The sequence below is a fragment of the Scyliorhinus torazame genome, chromosome 6 (assembly GCF_047496885.1).
Source record: "Scyliorhinus torazame isolate Kashiwa2021f chromosome 6, sScyTor2.1, whole genome shotgun sequence".
Taxonomy (NCBI): Eukaryota; Metazoa; Chordata; class Chondrichthyes; order Carcharhiniformes; family Scyliorhinidae; genus Scyliorhinus; species Scyliorhinus torazame.
Genome location: NC_092712.1, coordinates 128,078,348 through 128,096,344, shown reverse-complemented (window position 1 = coordinate 128,096,344; position 17,997 = coordinate 128,078,348). Strand labels below are relative to the sequence as shown.

Below are 17,997 nucleotides of genomic sequence, written 5' to 3'. Positions count from 1 at the left end.
GGCAGGGCAACAAAGGACGTTTCCGCCAGCTGGCGTGGCGGAAATTCCTCCGCCGTCGGCCTAGCCCCTCAATGTTGGGGCTCGGCCCCCAAAGATGACACATATAAATTCGTACTGATAAACAATTTACAATAACTATTTACTACTCTACAATTCAGGATAAGTATGAGGAATTTGTGCAATTACAAACAAACTGTGGTCAGGCCCCTGCAAACTGCAAAGTAAATGGGAGATGCAATGGGAGGGCAGCACGGTAGCATGGTGGGTAGCACAATTGCTTCACAGCTCCAGGGTCCCAGGTTCGATTCCCGGCTTGGGGCACTGTCTGTGTGGAGTCTTCACGTTCTCCCCGTGTGTGCGTGGGTTTTCTCCAGGTGCTCCGGTTTCCTCCCACAGTCCAAAGATGTGCAGGTTAGGTGGATTGGCCATGATAAATTGCCCTTAGTGTCCAAAATTGCCCTTAGTGTTGGGTGGGGTTACTGGGTTATGGGGATAGGGTGGAGGTGTGGGCTTGGGTAGGGTGCTCTTTCAAAGAGCCGGTGCAGACTCGATGGGCCGAATGGCCTCCTTCTGCACTGTAAATTCTATGAAATTAAAGCAAATTCCATGGATTTCTTAACAAACTGCTCAGATGTTTGTCATGCTTTAAGCCAATCAGTCTCATAGAAACTTGTCTTTCTCACAAGGGTTTCCAATCTCTATATTTGAAGATCTCGCCATGGAATTCTCTCCAAAGGTCACACCCACTTAGATGGCTTCATCAAGGTCCAGGGTTTCAATTTTGCCTCCTGAGACACCTTTCCTCTGGGTGTCTGAGTACAATCAAGCTTCACATTCCAAGCACACTTTCAGATCTTTGGCCATGGCAAGCAGAACACCATTGCTCCTTGACCCCAAAGTAAGGAGCCACCAACTTTCGTCTGCTTCCTTGGATCTTCAGGACTTCTCTCAAGCCCACGTTGCTTCAGGTCTGCTCCCTGTAACTCCGTCTTTAATTCAGAATCCATCTCTCTACTTTACTTATTGGGACATATTTCTGATCCCTGTCTCTGTCCTTTACCTGGGACTTCTTTTTCTGGGATCTCTTTCTGATCCCTGTTTGGGACTTTCTTCTGGGACCTTCACCTGATCCCCTCCCAGTTTCTTGCTCTTTGAGCCACCTTCCTCAGTTATGCGCTCTGGTTCAGGTCACCTGCTTTTCATGTTTTTTCTCTCTCTATGAAGGCGTAGAGGGCCAGTTCCCAGTTCCAAGAAAGTAAAAAGAACTGACATGAGCATGTGTGGTCATTTCATGGCCAGCGCTGCACAGAAAGCCCTAAGCTCCGACCTCTGGTCTGAGTAAGACCTATGCGGCAAAATGGTTCCATAATTTTTCAGGCTCTGACTGAAATTAGGTGCGTGGCTCTCTCCAGCTGCATAGCTGCGTTTTTAGTCCATTTTGAGCCATTCTGTAAAAGAATCCAGTGGGCTTGAGGGATGGGGCCTGATAGAGCTGGCAAGACTGGCTCCACGAAGATCCTTTAAAAGGGCGCCCTGATGAGCACAGAAAATATACCTCCCCAACAGATCCACATGGACACAGGGGACTCCCCAACACCAGCAGCAGGGCTCTCCCCCTACTAACATCAGCATTGGTCTCTCTCTACCCACCACCAACACCAGCATCGGATTTCTCACCGTGCATCCCCTCACCGCTACCACCACTATCTGGAGCTCTCAATAACCCTCCTCTCCCTCCAACACCATCTGCATCAGGGCTCTCACACACTATCGGCATTAAGAAATTGAGGACAATTCTATCGTTGCTGTATTTGAAAAATTAGGAGATGATTTGGAGAGAGCAGTGTTGATATGCTTCAACCAATTTTAATATATCAATTTTATACGTGTTCTTGCTTCTCTGATCACATCGCTGTGCTGACTTATTTCGATGATTTAAGTCCCCATTGTGTTTACTAGCTGGGAATAACGACAAATATTTTCACAGTTGTTCCACTGAACGCACGTTGCAATTCCCAGTTGAAATCCCAGGAGACAGCCAAAGCCAAGGCAAGAGATCAGGGGAATTATACCCCTGTGTGAATAACATGTTGCCATGGACCCACAGCTTCAGATTAAGCCAATTCTTAAATAATGTTTTCATTGAGATGTTGAAACTGACAATCCTTAATAGCGACCCACTATTCAATTGGTACAGGTCACTTGTGGCCTGCCTCCTGTTCACATGTAGCCTTGATGCATCGTCTCTGAGTATTTGAAATGAAAAAATGAAAATCGCTTATTGTCACAAGTAGGCGTCAAATGAAGCTATTGTGAAAAGCCCCTAGTCGCCACATTCCGGCGCCTGTTCGGGGAGGCTGGTACGGGAATTGAACCGTGCTGCTGGACTGCCTTGGTCTGCTTTAAAAGCCAGCTATTTAGCCCTGTGCTAAACCAGCCCCTATTTACATCCTGCTCGGCTACCAAATACTGTCAGGTCTGGAATTCAATTCTGTTCCCTTCCCTTCTCTTGCGCCCCAGTAAAGGTGAGTGGTTGGTATTGGGAGGCAGTTGACTGCAATTTCGGCAAAACAAGTTACATTGCTAAGTGGAAACCACAGAATCTTTCATCATAATTTATCTGGTAGTAATTTTGCTCTTCCTGTGAGAAGTATCTAAACTGTGTTTAAAACATTAAGTGGTAATGTTTGGGCGTAGAATTCATCATTCTGGAACATTTGAGTGACGTGGGATTCTCCCCGGCGGGGCGGGGGGTCCCGGCGGGATGGAGTGGTGTGAACCACTCCGGCGTCGGGCCGCCCCAAAGGTGCGGATTTCTCCCACCTTTAGGGGCCAAGCCCTCACCTTTAGGGGCTGGGCCCGCGCCGGAGTGGTTACCGTCCCACTGGCTGGCGTGGAAGGTCTTTGGCGCCACACCAGCCGGGGCCGTAGGGACTCCGCCGGCCGGCGGAAGTCCACACATGTGCGGGAGCGTCAGCAGCTGCTGATGTCATCCCCACGCATGCGCAGGGGGGGGGGGTCACCTCTGCGTCGGCCATCGCGGAGGCTATGGCCGACGCGGAGGGAAAAGAGTGCCCCCATGGCCTGCGGATCGGTGGGCCCTGATCGCGGGCCAGGCCACCGTGGGGGCACCCCCCGGGGCCAGATCGCCCCATGCCCACCCCAGGACCCCGGAGCCTGCTCGCGCCGCCTGGTCACGCTGGTACGGGAGGTGGTTTGATTCACGCCGGTGGGACAGGCATTACAGCAGCGGGACGTCGGCCCATCGCGGACCGGAGAATCGGCGGGGGGTGCCCGCCGACAGGTGCGGCGCAATTCCCGCCCCTGCCGAATTTCCGGTGCTGGAGAATTTGACGGCCGGTGGGGTCGGGATTCACGTCGCCCCCCCCGGCGATTCTCCGACCCAGCGGGGGGTCGGAGAATCCCGCCCCTGTAAACCAAATGCTGCTTACCCTTGAAAATCATTAATGATTACAACTGCTCGTGAAAGAAGCCATTGCCATAATTTGGTAGACACAGTTTTTTGACTAAAGTTACAATAAATACTCAAAATCAGTCATATGAAAAGAATGAAAGACTGTCCAGTTACATATTTCTCCCCTAAAATATTCATAGTTCTACTGCCCATTTAGATGGGTTGATGCCTTTTGGCAATGTCCTAATTGAATGTCTCACGTACCTTCGGTTAAGTTGTTCCATTTGCTGGATGGAGCTGGACCGGCGCAAACCATCAAGTGTAGCCGCCGTCGTGGGTCGCTGCCATGTTGTTGTACGGTTTACATGATCCACATAAAAAACTCTCCCATGACTATCAATCCGTGCTTCCCAGTCTGGAATTCAACAACGCATATTGTTAGCTTCCAACTATGGAAATCTACGGAAAATAAAACCAAAGATGAAATAACCAAATGTATCATTTTGTAAAAATCTAGTTAGGTTGTAAATGTTGATTGTGCAAGAAGTAATATTGACAAATGTCAGAGGACAAATACAGTAATGGTAGGAAAAAGAGCATTTTTAATGGGAGAGATGTAATTCAAACTTGAGTCCATATTTTCCAATCGCTTTATTTTAATTATAGTAATAGCCCATTAACAAATTATTGCCAGTGTTAAAATTATGCTGCTCAAAATAATCTAGGCTCTCTTTTGACTAAATTAATTTGATAGTGAGGAAAGGTTTTAAATGGACAGAGTGCATAAGAGTTCTTTATTTCACAACTGGGGCTAGGAAGCTCACTGAAGCTATACTTTCTCATGACTGTGTTATTGACTTTGAGTTGATTTATTCCATTTCCCCCTTTCTCCATTGCTGTGATGATGTCCTTTGGGAGATAAAGCATAGGAGAACAAATCATTGGGCGGGATTCTCCGACCCCCCGCCGGGTCGGAGAATCGCCGGGCGGTCGGCGTGAATCCCGCTGCCGGCTGCCGAATTCTCTGGCGGCATTTTTTGGGCGGGTGCGGGGATCGCCTCGCGCTGTCAGGGGCCGTTGGCAGTGGCCCCCCCCCGGTGATTCTCCGGGCCCCGACAGGCCGAGTAGCCACCCGTTTTCGGCCGGTCCCGCCGGCATGAAATGGACAAGGTCCATACCAGCGGGACCTGGCTTTGAGGGTGGACTGCAGAGTCCTCGGGGGGGGGGGGCGCGGGGTGATCCGGCCTCGGGGGGGCCCCCATGGTGGCCTGGCCTGCGATCAGGGCCCACCGATCTGCGGGCGGGACTGTGCCGTGGGGGCACTCTTTCCCTCCGCGCCGGCATGTGCAAGGCTCTGCGATGGCCGGGCCGGAGAAGAAACCCCCTGCGCATGGGCAGGAATGATGCCAGCGGTTCTGCGCATGCGCCAGAACACGCTGGCGCTCCTGCGCATGTGCCAACTCGCGCTGGCTGGCTGAGGCCCTTCAGCGCTGGTTGGCCCAGCGCCAACCACTCCCCACTCCAGCGCTGGCCTAGCCCCTGGAAGTGCGGAGGACTCCGCACCTTCTGGGCGGCCCGATGCCGGAGCGGTTCACGCCACTCTTTGGCGCCAGTACGGCCCGCCCCACCGTTTGCGGGAGAATCCCGGCCATTGTCCTGACAAAATCTGGTTGTAACCCAGACAGCCTGGGGAAGACCCAAGTACAGTATTGCAAATACACTTTCAAACACACTTTCTTCTCACACGCTCTGCTCTGTGACAACATCTCAAAAACTGGTTTCTAAAATGTAAATACCAGAGGATGACCAAGCATTAACCATGGGCAGAACTTGGCCAAAGGGTATAGGTTGGCCATTGTGCCACAATTATTCACCTCTAGCAGGTTTCAAAGCAGGTGTCCATCATCTTGGCCGCAGCAAGTATTTTGGCCTCAGGAAACAAGAATAAGGGCGCAAGAGCTAGATAAGTAACTAGAAGAGAATGATATGCTAAAAATGCATCAGTTACACCAGGATACTGGGGCGAAACTCTCCCGAAACGGCGCAATGTCCGCCGACTGGCGCCCAAAACGGCGCCAATCAGACGGGCATCGCGCCGCCCCAAAGGTGCGGAATGCTCCGCATCTTTGGGGGCCGAGCCCCAACATTGAGGGGCTAGGCCGACGCCGGAGAGATTTCCGCCCCGCCAGCTGGCGGAAACGGCCTTTGTTGCCCCGCCAGCTGGCGCGGAAATGACATCCCCGGGCGGCGCATGCGCGGGAGCGTCAGCGGCCGCTGACAGTTTCCCGCGCATGCGCAGTGGAGGGAGTCTCTTCCGCCTCCGCCATGGTGGAGACCGTGGCGGAGGCGGAAAGGAAAGAGTGCCCCCACGGCACAGGCCCGCCCGCGGATCGGTGGGCCCCGATCGCGGGCCAGGCCACCGTGGGGGCACCCCCCGGGGCCAGATCGCCCCGCGCCCCCCCCCCCCCAGGACCCCGGAGCCCGCCCACGCCGCCTTGTCCCGCCGTTCAAAAGGTGGTTTAATACACGCCAGCGGGACAGGCAATTTATCGGCGGGACTTCGGCCCATTTGGGCCAGATAATCGAGCGGGGGGGCCCGCCAACCGGCCCGGCCCGATTCCCGCCCCCGCCAAATATCCGGTACCGGAGACTTCGGCAACCGGCGGGGGTGGGATTCACTGCAGCTCCCGGCGATTCTCCAACCCGGCCGGGGGGTCGGAGAATGACGCCCCTGGAGTCTGAATCAGTAGTATAGCTGTTCAAAGTTAATGGATATTTTTAATGAGCTAATTCAACCTTGTTAATCTAAATGGTTTTAAAAAACCATTTGCTTCCTATAATACAGAAAGTACAAACTCTTGTTAAATTCTAATTAGCCTCTGAGCAGCTTTATATACTGAAAGAATAGTTCTGGATTTTACAAAGTACTTTAGGATATATAGTGGTTCTTTCTGCATCATTGCAGATTAGGAATTAAACAGCTTTGCGTGAGATTCAGTAGATTAGTGCGGCCATTTGAATCAAAGCAGCAAAATGGTTTTGCTGCATCCTCCTACTGGAGAAATAATGTTAACCCATTTTTATTTGTAGGCATCACCCCTCCAGCAAATCAGCACCTTTTCTAGCAAATTTAATTCCTGCAAATTTGATAATTTATCTCAGCAGAAGTCACTCAATCGGCTGGATTCTCCCGCCCTGCCCACTGCAAGAACACCACGCGTGAGCCGTGTAGAATGGAGAACTCCATTGACCTCGGGCGGTCCATATTTATATTTTAAAGACGGAGTTAAGCATACTGTCAAATCACCACCTCTTCAGAACAGACTGTGCAGTAATCAGAATACGCAATGAATAAATACTAACACTGCTGGGAAGGTTTGGTTTTCTGAATGTGATCATGTTGCATTATTAGAAAGATGCACGATTTATGGATTGTAACTCAGGTTATGAAGAAATGGATCTGCAAATTCTGCAGCCTCTTATGCAAAGAACTGAATGCAGCAGCTTAAGATATTTCAGAATTTACTAGTTTTGCTTACTTCATTTCCAACATACACATTATTGTGCAATAATGTCCTGAACAATGTACTGCTTTCTAAAAAGTTGTTTTAACACATTGATACAGTGAATGTCATGATAATACATTTAAAATAATGCAACATTAGTAATAGTTTAACTAAATGCATCCTGCTGTTAAATTGCTTTAAGAGGAAACATTGGGCGCGATTCTCCACTCCCGCGCCGGTTGGGAGAATCGCCTGGGCTGCCAAAATTTCCCGTGACGCCGGTCCGACGCCCTCCCGCGATTCTCCCAAGCGGCGGGAACGGCCCCGTCGAGTTCCGCACTGTGCAGGCTGGAGAATCGCCCGAGACACCCAAAACGATGATTCTCCGGCACCCCTGCTATTCTCAGGCCCGGATGGGCCGAAGTCTCGACGGCGTGACCCCAGTTCACGCCGTCGCCATTCACACCTGCTTTTTAAAGTCGTCAGCCAGCACGCAGGGAGGAGGTGAGCGGACTGTTCCGCAGCGCCTGGAGACCGGGTCGGCTTACCCGAGAAGGCTGCGGCCAAAGGGGGGGTGCGGGAGAGTGTGCAGGTGGGAGGGGGGGGGGTGGGAGGGGGGGTGGGAGAGTGTGCAGGTAGGGGGGGGTGGCAGAGTGTGCAGGTGGGAGGGGGGGGGGGTGGGAGGGGGGGGTGGGAGAGTGTGCAGGTGGGGGGGGGGGGTGGCAGAGTGTGCAGGTGGGAGGGGGGGGGTGGGAGGGGGGGTGGGAGAGTGTGCAGGTGGGGGGGGGGTGGCAGAGTGTGCAGGTGGGAGGGGGGGGCGGGAGAGTGTGCAGGTGGGGGGGTGGGAGAGTGTGCAGGTGGGAGGGCGGGGGTGGGAGGGGGGGTGGGAGAGTGTGCAGGTGGGGGGGGGGTGGCAGAGTGTGCAGGTGGGAGGGGGGGGCGGGAGAGTGTGCAGGTGGGGGGGGTGGGAGAGTGTGCAGGTGGGAGTGGGGGGCGGGAGAGCGTGCAGGTGGGGGGGGGTGGGAGAGTGTGCAGGTGGGGGGGGTATGAGAGTGTGCAGGTGGGAGGGTGGGGCGGGAGAGTGTGCAGGTGGGGGGGGTATGAGAGTGTGCAGGTGGGAGTGGGGGGCGGGAGAGCGTGCAGGTGGGGGAGGGTGGGAGAGTGTGCAGGTGGGAGGGGGGGAGAGTGTGCAGGTGGGAGGGGGGGCGGGAGAGTGTGCAGGTGGGAGGGGGGGTGGGAGGGGGGGTGGGAGAGTGTGCAGGTGGGAGGGGGGGTGCGGGAGGGTGCAGGTGGGAGGGGGGGTGCGAGAGGGTGCAGGTGGGGGGGGAAGAGGGTGCAGGTGGGGGGGGGTGGGAGAGTGTGCAGGTGGGGGGGGTGGGAGAGTGTGCAGGTGGGAGGGGGGGAGAGTGTGCAGGTGGGAGGGGAGGTGCGAGATGGTGCCAGTGGGAGGGGGGAGAGTGTGCAGGTGGGAGGGGGGTGCGAGAGGGTGCAGGTGGGGGGGGGAAGAGGGTGCAGGTGGGGGGAGGTGGGAGAGTGTGCAGGTGAGGGGGGTGGGAGAGTGTGCAGGTGGGAGGGGGGAGAGTGTGCAGGTGGGAGGGGGGTGCGAGAGGGTGCAGGTGGGAGGGGGGGTGCGAGAGGGTGCAGGTGGGAGGGGGGGAGAGCGTGCAGGTGGGAGGGGGGTGCGAGAGGGTGCAGGTGGGGGAGGAAGAGGGTGCAGGTGGGGGGGGTGGGAGAGTATGCAGGTGGGGGGGGTGCGGGAGAGTGTGCAGGTGGGTGTGGGAGAGTATGCAGGTGGGGGTGGGGTGGGGAGAGTGTGCAGGTGGGAGGGGGGGGATGAGGGAGCGGCGTGCAGGTGGGAGGGGGGTGAGGGAGAGTGTGGATGGTATCGTCCATCCGCGGATGCCATATGTCAGCCGCCCTGATATGGCAGGTCGGTGACGAGGGCACGGCCGCAGGGTGCGCGTGGCTGATGGGCACAGGCGAGTGGCACACTGGTGAGCAGTACGGTGTGAACAGACCGTTGGGCGCCAGACAGTGACCAGGTGTTAGGCTGGCTGCGTATCTGCAGCGCGACCAGGCCACCGGGGCACACAGGTATGCCATGCAACCCGGCTGACAAGGTGTGGAAGAACCTCCGTGTAACATGTCGTTTCTCTGCCCCCCACCACCCTCCTGCAGGTCACCATGTATGCCAACCAGACAACGATGTTCACTGCCGTGGTTGGAGCCGCAGTTCTGGAGTTTGCCATCCGGCAGCGTAGAGTCGGACGGCCCACAGTGGCTGCACATGCAGCGGTTGCCGGTGCAGCAGAGGGGATGGCCGCGGAGTGGCCCGTCGTCGACGCGCAGGCGCTCAGGACCCGAATGTACAGGGGGATGCCGAGGGGAACATTGACCGCCAGACGGCGAGGAATGCAGAGGAAGTGCTTGGGGGGGAGCAGGAGGAGGAGGAGGAGCAGGTGGAGCACGAGGATCCACTGATGGTGCTGCCAGGGCGCCACAGGCGTCCAGCAAGGCCGAGGGTGTACCGTGACAGAATGTCGTTCGAGGCCCTACCGGACATCACATGCAGGAGGAGACTACGGTTCAGCAGGGAGACGGTCGTACATATATGCCAGCTCGTGGCGCACCTCGCACCACGTGGAATGGGAGGAGGACATGCGATACCAGTCTCCGTCAAGGTGACGGTGGCCCTAAACGTCTATGCGACCGGTTCCTTCCAGGCGCCGAGCAGGGATCTCTCCGGGATATCACACGCATCGGTCCACAGGTGCATCAGGGCCGTCACCGACGCCTTGTACGCCATCGCGGACAGGTACATTCAATTCCCTGAGGACCGAGCACAGCAGGAAGCACGGGCACGTGGATTCGCCGAGGTGGCCGGGATACCGATGGTCCAGGGTGTCATTGATGGGGTGCACGTCCCCATGCGCCCGCCTGCAGAGAGCAGGGAAGTGTTCATGAACAGAAAGGGCGCGTACTCCATGAACATTCAGATGGTGTGTGACCCCCACATGAAGATCATGCACGTGTGTGCAAAGTACCCCGGCGGTGTGCATGATGCCTACATTCTGGCACAGTCGTTCATCCCCGCAATGTTCGATGGATGCCCCCCCCCCCGGCTGAGGGGCTGGTTGCTGGGCGACAAGGGCTATCCATTGAGGTCATGGCTGCTGACGTCAATACGGAGGCCTCACACCAACGCGGAGAGCCTATACAACGAGGCACATGCAGCAACCAGGGGTGTGGTGGAGCAGTGCTTCGGGCTGCTGAAGATGCGCTTCAGATGCCTGGACCGATTAGGAGGGGCCCTGCAGTACCGGCCCGACAGAGTCGGTCACATAGTTGTGGTCTGCTGTGCGCTGCACAACATTGCCATGCAGAGGGGAGATGACCTGGTGGAGGAGCCGGAGGGAGGACCCGACGGCACCGGAGCCAACGCAAACGAGGGGGATGGGGAAGAGGAGGATGCGGAGGATGAGGATGATGGGGCGCATCAGGGTGGGGGGAGGGGCGCAGGACGCAGACACTGCCCGGCTGCTCGTTATGTCCAGGAGGCTGCGCGACAGCCCCGACGCGGACAGCGGGCACGCGACGCGTTGGTGGCCGCACGGTTCACGCACGGTGGGGGTGGGATTCGCTGAACACTGCCACTTGCACCGTCACTCCTGCACACGGGCACCATACAGCAGCCCCCCCCTCCCCCCATACCCCCGCACCGCGTTCATGGCACCAATTCCACGTCACCTTACCACTGCGGCACTACGGGATTGCACAGCAGTGATTATTGGGTAAGCGGGTGTGATCAGTGCCATGATGAATGATGACAGCCCGTTCTGCGATGAGCTGTGTGCTCAGATTCGCCAGCCGAGGTCTGACTCATGGCTATAGCTGGACTATGCACTCCGGTGGTCACAGCCTTCGAGACGGATATTTCACCACATTCCCGTGTGGGAGGCTGGCGTCGGTGTGCCGAGGACAACGGTGTCCGATTATGGGAGGCAGGGGGGGGAAAAGGGTCAGCACATCCGGAACAGACCTTGAACGGCTCGTATACCACAACGCCAATCGGGCACCCTCATGGGCCCCCTGGCACCGGACATAGCACACAGTCTTACAAGTCAAATTTAACAGTGTGTTTATTCGTGTGGTTAACATAGGTGCCCTACCCACTACAATTAGACTGTGCCCTGCATCCGTGCCAACTTCTTACGTGCCTAACGAATTTGCCTTACGGGTCCTACCACTACGTCTAGGTGTGTTCCCAGATGGTACAGCAGGAGAGGTGGACTGCTGAGAATCACGCCCTTCGACATGGCTCCCCGTCGGCACACATTTCCTGGGGCGGCCCGGCTTCGATGGGCCAGGCTGCTCTGCGGGCGTGCTGGATGGCGTGGTGCCACCCTGACCTGCCCGCTCCCCACCAGATGCGCCAGGGACGGAACGGGGGGAGGCCAAGTGTACCGGGACGTCCCTTGATGGAGCTACCGGGACGGGCCCCAGAACCTCCTCCTCCCTCGGGGAGCCCGGTGGCCCTCGGGCCTCGCTGTGGGACGGAGATGCGCCCGGAGACATGCCCCATCGCACCACCGACACTTGGTGCTGCCAGTCCTGGAGGCCTGCAGCGGTATCGACCATGGTCCGAATGTTCGCCGAGACGGGGCCCAGGGAGTGCCACATTCCTGCCAAGGTCTGTGCGATCTCGACTTGTGAGTGCGCGACACCATCCATCACGTGCGCCATGCGATCAGTGCTCTCCGCGACCGACTGCTGGGACTGAGCCATCACTTGCTGGGACCGGGCCATGGCATGGTGAGACTCGGCCAGGGCCCGGAGAGCGGCGGCAATGTCGCGTTGGCTCTGGCGCATGGCTACCTGTGAGAGGGCAGCCCACTCCTGGACCATGGATGACGCGCGCACGTGAAGCCCAACGCCTTGCAGAACGTGACCCATGGCCGAAACCCCTTCACCCATTGCCTCCACCGCGGACGCCACCCGTGCGGTGTCGGCCTGGGTGACTGCGATGAGCGGCACCACTCCCTGCTCCTGGACGCAGATAGACTCCTCCAGCAGCGTGTGCAGGTCCTGGAAGATGGCCCTCATCCCGTTACTCAGTCCCTGGGTGTCCACACGCATCGGTTGTCCGGGTGGGTCAATTACATCCAGGAACCCGGGAACCGTCTGGGTGGCAGCTGGTTGCTGGGCCTGGGCTGCCCTCCGACCGTCCAGCCCCTCGGCTGCTCCAAACTCCACCTGCTGTACCGGCTCGGCTGTGGGGTGCGCACCAGACCGTGACCCGGGAGCCTCATCACTTATCTGCCCAACCGAGGTGAATGTCTCTGCGATGGTGAATGGTGTGGGAGACAGCAGTGCCGCAAGCTCAAGGTCATCATCCGTCAGGAAGTCTGGTGTGGACTGGTCCCCTCATGGCCCGGCGCAAGCTCCATGCGGGCCATGTCGTCTTGACCTCCAGTTCGATCCAGCGGGTGTGTGGCCGTGATGTGGGCTTCGGCATTACTGTCCACCCTGTGCCCCTCACTAATGTCTGTCCCGGTGGTCTCAGCGTCCCGTTCCTGTGTCCCAGACTGTGAGGTCTGCCCTCCAGTCCGACCAACTGCCAACCTCTGGCGTGCGTCCCTGGGTGCAGTTGCGGTTGGTGATGTTGCGCTGCTTCCTGGGCGAGACGTCCCTGAAGGTTCGGCGGGTGGCCCTGGGGAACATAAAAGATTTGGGGTTCGTTAGACACGGTGGCCCGGGTGTATGGTGGTGGTGGGTGCACAGTGTGAGGGGGGAGGGGATCGGGGGTGCAGTGGCCAGAGTGTGAGAGGGGATGGGATCGGGGGTGCAGTGGCCAGAGTGTGAGGGGGGATGGGATCTAGGGTGCAGTGGCCAGAGTGTGAGGGGGGCGATGACGGGTTGGGGGTGGGGAGGACATGCAGGGTTCTCGCACTTGCTTCTGCGCCTCCGACCTGGCATAGCGCGATCTCCCGGGTGGCGGATCCCCCAGCGAGGTCCAGGGCTCTCTGCTCGTGAACAGTTAGGGGGTGCAGGACCGGAGAACCCCCTCCGGTTCTCATGCGCTCCCGCTGGTTGTGCGCTGTCTTGTCCTGGGGGTGGGGTTGGATAAAGCATCACCATTAGGTGGGTATCATCAGGGCATGCAGATATAGACTACATTGCTGCTGGTTCAGGAGACAGCACGCCATGGCTTCGCTCCAGGGGGGTCCCGGGGCTCATGTGGGTCGAGTAGATAGTTGGGCACCGTGACCCCCCCCAAACCCCCCTGACCCCCCCCAACATTGCCACTGATGCCCCAGTCCCCCCCAACACCCCCCCCACCCCACTTCACCCCCCCCGTGCCGGGGGTGGGGGGGGAGCCTGGGGGCACCCTCATGACACTTACCCTGGCAGCCCGGGTGAGGTCGTGCAGCTTCTTGCGGCACTGCTCCCCCATCCGGGGGGTCTGCCCCACAGCACTGACTGCGGTGCCCACCTCCCACCAGCCGCGCCTCACCACGCTGGATGGCTGGCGATGCCCACATCTTGGGCAGAGGGTGTCCCTTCTCCACTCCACCTCATCCACCAGGGTGTCCAGGTCCGTATCCCGGAACCTTGGTGCGGCTCTTCGGGGTTCAGCCATCTCCTCTGTTCTCCTCTGGGTCCTCTGTGCGTGGATCGCGCAATTTATAATGCAGCGCTGCGTCATTCGGGCGTCGCACGGTGACGACACGGCCTTCGTGGCACGCCCCCCGAGGTTCTCGCGGCCCCGATCCTAGCCCATTTTCGGGCCCTGAATGGGTCGGGATCAGGGCCGTTTCGCGCCGTCGTGAACCTCGACGCCGTTCACGATGGCGCGGCCACTTTGGCGTGGGAGTGGAGAATCGCGCCCATTGAGTAACAGGTTCCACAATGGCACTGGAAGGGAACCAACACAATGAAGTCCCTAACAATCTTTGAATAATTTATGTTGACCTTCATCGGTTCTCAAACAGACATACTGCTCTGTATACTGTTGGGGGGAGGGGGGGATGGCCTCTCCGGGGAAAGCAGCAGCAGGCAAAATCGCAGCACCGCGGATGGCTCTGCTGCTCAGATGGGTGGGAGAAAAATAAGTGTCAGGGCTATAGTGATCGGGGATTCAATAGTTAGGGGCGCAGATAGAGTGTCTGTGGTCACAAATGTGAATCAAGCATGTTATGTTGCCTCCCTGGTGCCAGGGTCAGGGATGTCACAAAGTGGCTGCAGGGCATTCTGGGAAGGGAAGGTGAACAGCCAGTGGTCGTGGCACATTGGTACCAATGCCATAGGTAAACTTAAAGGATGAGGACCTGCAGTCCAGTACAGGAAGTTAGAAGATAAACTAAAATGCAGGACCTCAAATGTAGTAGGATTACTCCCGGTTCCATGTGCTAGAGTGTGCAGGAATAAGAGGATAGATCAGATGAATGCGTCGTTGGAGAGATGGTGTAGCAGGAAGGAATTCAGATTCTTGAGGCACTGGGACCGGCTCTAGGGCAGGTGGCCAATTGGACAAACCGGATAGGTCGCACCCCGGCAGAGCTGGGACCAATATCCTAGTGGGGGGGTTTGCTAGTTCTGTTGGGGAGTATTTAAACTTGTGTGGAAAATCTCAGCAGGTCTGGCAGCATCTGTAAGTAGAGAAAAGAGCTAACGTTTTGAGTCCAGATGACCCTTTGTCAAAGCTAGCAAAGGGTCATCTGGACTCGAAACGTGAGCTCTTTTCTCTCCTTGAAGATGCTGCCAGACCTGCTGAGACTTTCCAGCATTCTCTCTTTTGGTTTCAGATTCCAGCATCCGCAGTAACTTTTATGGCAGGGGGATGGGATCCCAGGAGTAGGATCAGATAGATCAAATGGCGATCAGGAAAATGGAGGTAGAACTTTAGCTAGTGATGTAGAAGAGGTAATGATGGATTTGGAATTACAGGAGAAGCAAAGTTAAACTCTTTGCAAGGATTATTACAAACAAAGGTAGACAGGTTAAGAATACAGGTAGACACATGGCAGCAGGATGGCATTGCAACAACGGAAACCTGGCTAAAGGAGGAGCAAAATTGGCAGCTCAATATCCCTGGCTATAGAGTTTTCAGACACGGTAGGGTGGGAGATAAAAAGGAGGGGGAGTAGCACGAAAGATTAAGGAATCCATTCCAGTTGTGAGAAGGGATGATATACTAAATGGGTCAACAAACAAGGCTTTATGTGTTGAACATAAGAGATAGAAAAGGGGCAGTCACACTACTGGCAGTCTAGTATAGACCCCCATATTGTGAAAGGAAGATAGAAGAGCAAATATGTAGGCAAATCTCTACCTGTAAGAACAAGAGGGAAATAATAGGGTAGGAGACTTTAACTATCCCAATATCAACTGGGAATCAAACAATATAAGGGAAGCTGAGAGAGACAAATTCATGCAGTGTGTCCAGGAAATTCTTTTCACCCAATTAGTGACAAACCCAACAAGAGGATATCCAATTCTAGACCTAGCCTTGGGGAAAGAAGAAGGTCAAGTGGGTGAAGAGACAGTTGACGACCATAACGGGATAGTGATCACAATTCAGTTAGATTCAGTATTACCATGGAAACGGACAGAGATAAAGTAGGAGTAAAAATCTTGAACTGGGGGAAGGAAAATTTTGCAGAAATGAGAAGGGACTTGGCTAAGGTGGACTGGCCAACAATGGTAGGGATAAATCTGTGGAAAGCCAGTGGGAGGCAATAAAAAGAGAGATTCTAAAGGTGCAAAGCAGACATGTCCCCTCCAACAATAAGAGTGGTACACCCAAATGTAGACCCCCCCATCCCCCCCCCCCGGTTGTCTCGAGGAATACAGGTAAAGGTCAAACAGAAAAATAAAGTGTATGACAGGCATAAAGAAGTAAGCACTGCAGGTAGCCTAGACAAGTATAGAAATTGCAGGGACAAAGTCAAAAAGGATTTGGATGTAAAGAAGAGAGCATGATTGGGAAATTTGTATATGACGCAAAGATTGGCCAAGTGGTGGACAGTGCAGAGGAAACCTAATATCTTCAAAACTATATAGATGGATTGGTGGAGTGAGCGATAAAGTGGCTGATGGAACAGATAAATGTGGGGTCATGCATTTAGGGAGGTCAAATAGATATGGGGAGTACTCAATAAATGGGAATATACTAAGAGGGGAAGATGAAGTCGGGAAGCACGGTAGCACAGTGGTTAGCACAATTGCTTCACAGCTCCAGGGTCCCAGGTTCAATTCCCGGTTTGGGTCACTGTCTGTGCGGAGTCTGCACGTTCTCCCCGTGTGCGTGGGTTTCCTCCGGGTGCTCCGGTTTCCTCCCACAGTCCAAAGATGTGCAGGTTAGGTGGATTGGCCATGCTAAATTGCCCTTAGTGCCAAAATTGCCCTTAGTGTTGGGTGGGGTTACTGAGTTATGGGGACAGGGTGGAGGTGTGGGCTTGGGTAGGATGCTCTTGCCAAGAACCGGTGCAGACTCGATGGGCTGAATGGCCTCCTTCTGCACTGTAAATTCTATGATATCTATGATGAAGTGAGAGATCTTGGTGTGCAGGTACACGGGTCCCTAAAGGCAGCAGTAAGTGGATAAGATTGTTAAGAAAGCACATGGAATGCTCTCCTTCATTGGCAAAGGTATAGAATATAAAAGTAAGAATATAATGTTAGAATTGTATGAAACACTGGTGAGGCCACAACGGGAGTATTGTGGGCAGCTCTGCTCGCCACATCACAGGAAGGACATTATTGCTCTGGAGAGGGTGCAGAGGAGGTTTACAAGAATGTTGCCAGGACGAGAAAAGTGTGGCTACGAGGAGCGATTGAATAGGTTGGAGTTATTTTCCTTGGAACAAAGAAGGCTGAGGATGACTTAATTGGGGTGTACAAAATTATGAGGGGAAGAGATAGGGTGGACTGGATAAAATTGCTTCCCCGATGGAGAATTCTAGAACCGTGGGACATAGATTCAAGATAAGTGGCAGAAGGTATAGGAGGGACATGAGGAAAAACAATTTTGCACAGAGAGTAGTGGGAGTCTGGAATTCGCTGCCTGAGTTGGTGGTGGCCAGGAGCTAGTATTTTGGAACTAACAAAGAGCAATAGGCATGAGGAAGAATAAAGCAGTGGTTAGATGTGGCAGAAGAATGGGATAGACAAGGGGCCAGTGAAGTTTAAGGTGGGAAGAACAATGCTGGCTGCACCTGCCAAGGGTTCTCAGGTTGGAGTATTTTATCTTCTTGCATTCCAAAGAGTATGATTTGGATACTTGATCAACGTGGAGATTCACATAGATATTGGGTGGGATTCTCCCTTCTGGGGAATAAGTCCCCACGCCCTCCGGAAAATGGGCGAGAATCACTCCGGAGTTTTTCCTCAAAGGTCCGGGCTGATTCTCCGTTTTCCAGGGGGCCAGCAGAGCCCCGGCGAGCGTCTCGCAGCTCTGGCTGCCGGCGGGGTCCTGCTAGCCAGACCGCGTGGCCGCACATGTGCACGGCGGCCGCAAGCGGGACCGCGCATGCGCGTAGCGGCCCACCTCAGCGCGGGCGCCGCCGACATGGCAGAGCCACACAGCGGGCCCACGCGGAGGAAGGTAGGCCCTCACAGATCGCAATGGCCCACGATCGGTGGACCCCGATCGCGCGCCTGGCCACTGATGAGGCCCCACTCTCGGAGTCAGATACTCCCTGCCCCCCACCAGGTCCGCCACCGCGGCTGCAGGTCCCAGCTCCCGATGGGTGGTACCACACGGAAACCACGGTGGCGCGGGGTCGACCGCGGAGAATCGCTGCGGGGGCCTGTTCCTACGGGCCCCAACCAGCGCCACGTCGACTGCGTGCGCGGGATTGGTGGGTCGGCGGAGAATCGGCTATTCTCCGCTCCCGCGCCGGAATCGCACCCGTTAAGTCATAAATATAATCATTAAGTTATATTAAACAGAAATAAATAAAGTAAAAATCACACATTGAAATTTCTACAGTATTCATTATGAGTTCTTCAGTTGCTGAATCAAAGACAATTTTCACACAGAAAAGCCTGTTTCCTCCTAACTGTCATTGATAG

The 17,997-nt window shown here is 55.5% G+C and overlaps 1 protein-coding gene across 4 annotated transcripts in view; it reads right to left on the bottom strand.

The window, feature by feature from the left end:
• LOC140425013 (E3 ubiquitin-protein ligase HECW1-like) overlaps positions 1 to 17,997 on the bottom strand; it is an 856,744-nt gene that overhangs the window by 329,658 nt on the left and 509,089 nt on the right. For all 4 annotated transcript variants that reach the window (XM_072508780.1, XM_072508779.1, XM_072508783.1 and 1 more), the window contains one exon: positions 3,680 to 3,830. In XM_072508780.1, the coding sequence (XP_072364881.1) occupies positions 3,680 to 3,830 (151 nt within the window). The remainder of the gene's footprint in view (positions 1 to 3,679; positions 3,831 to 17,997) is intronic.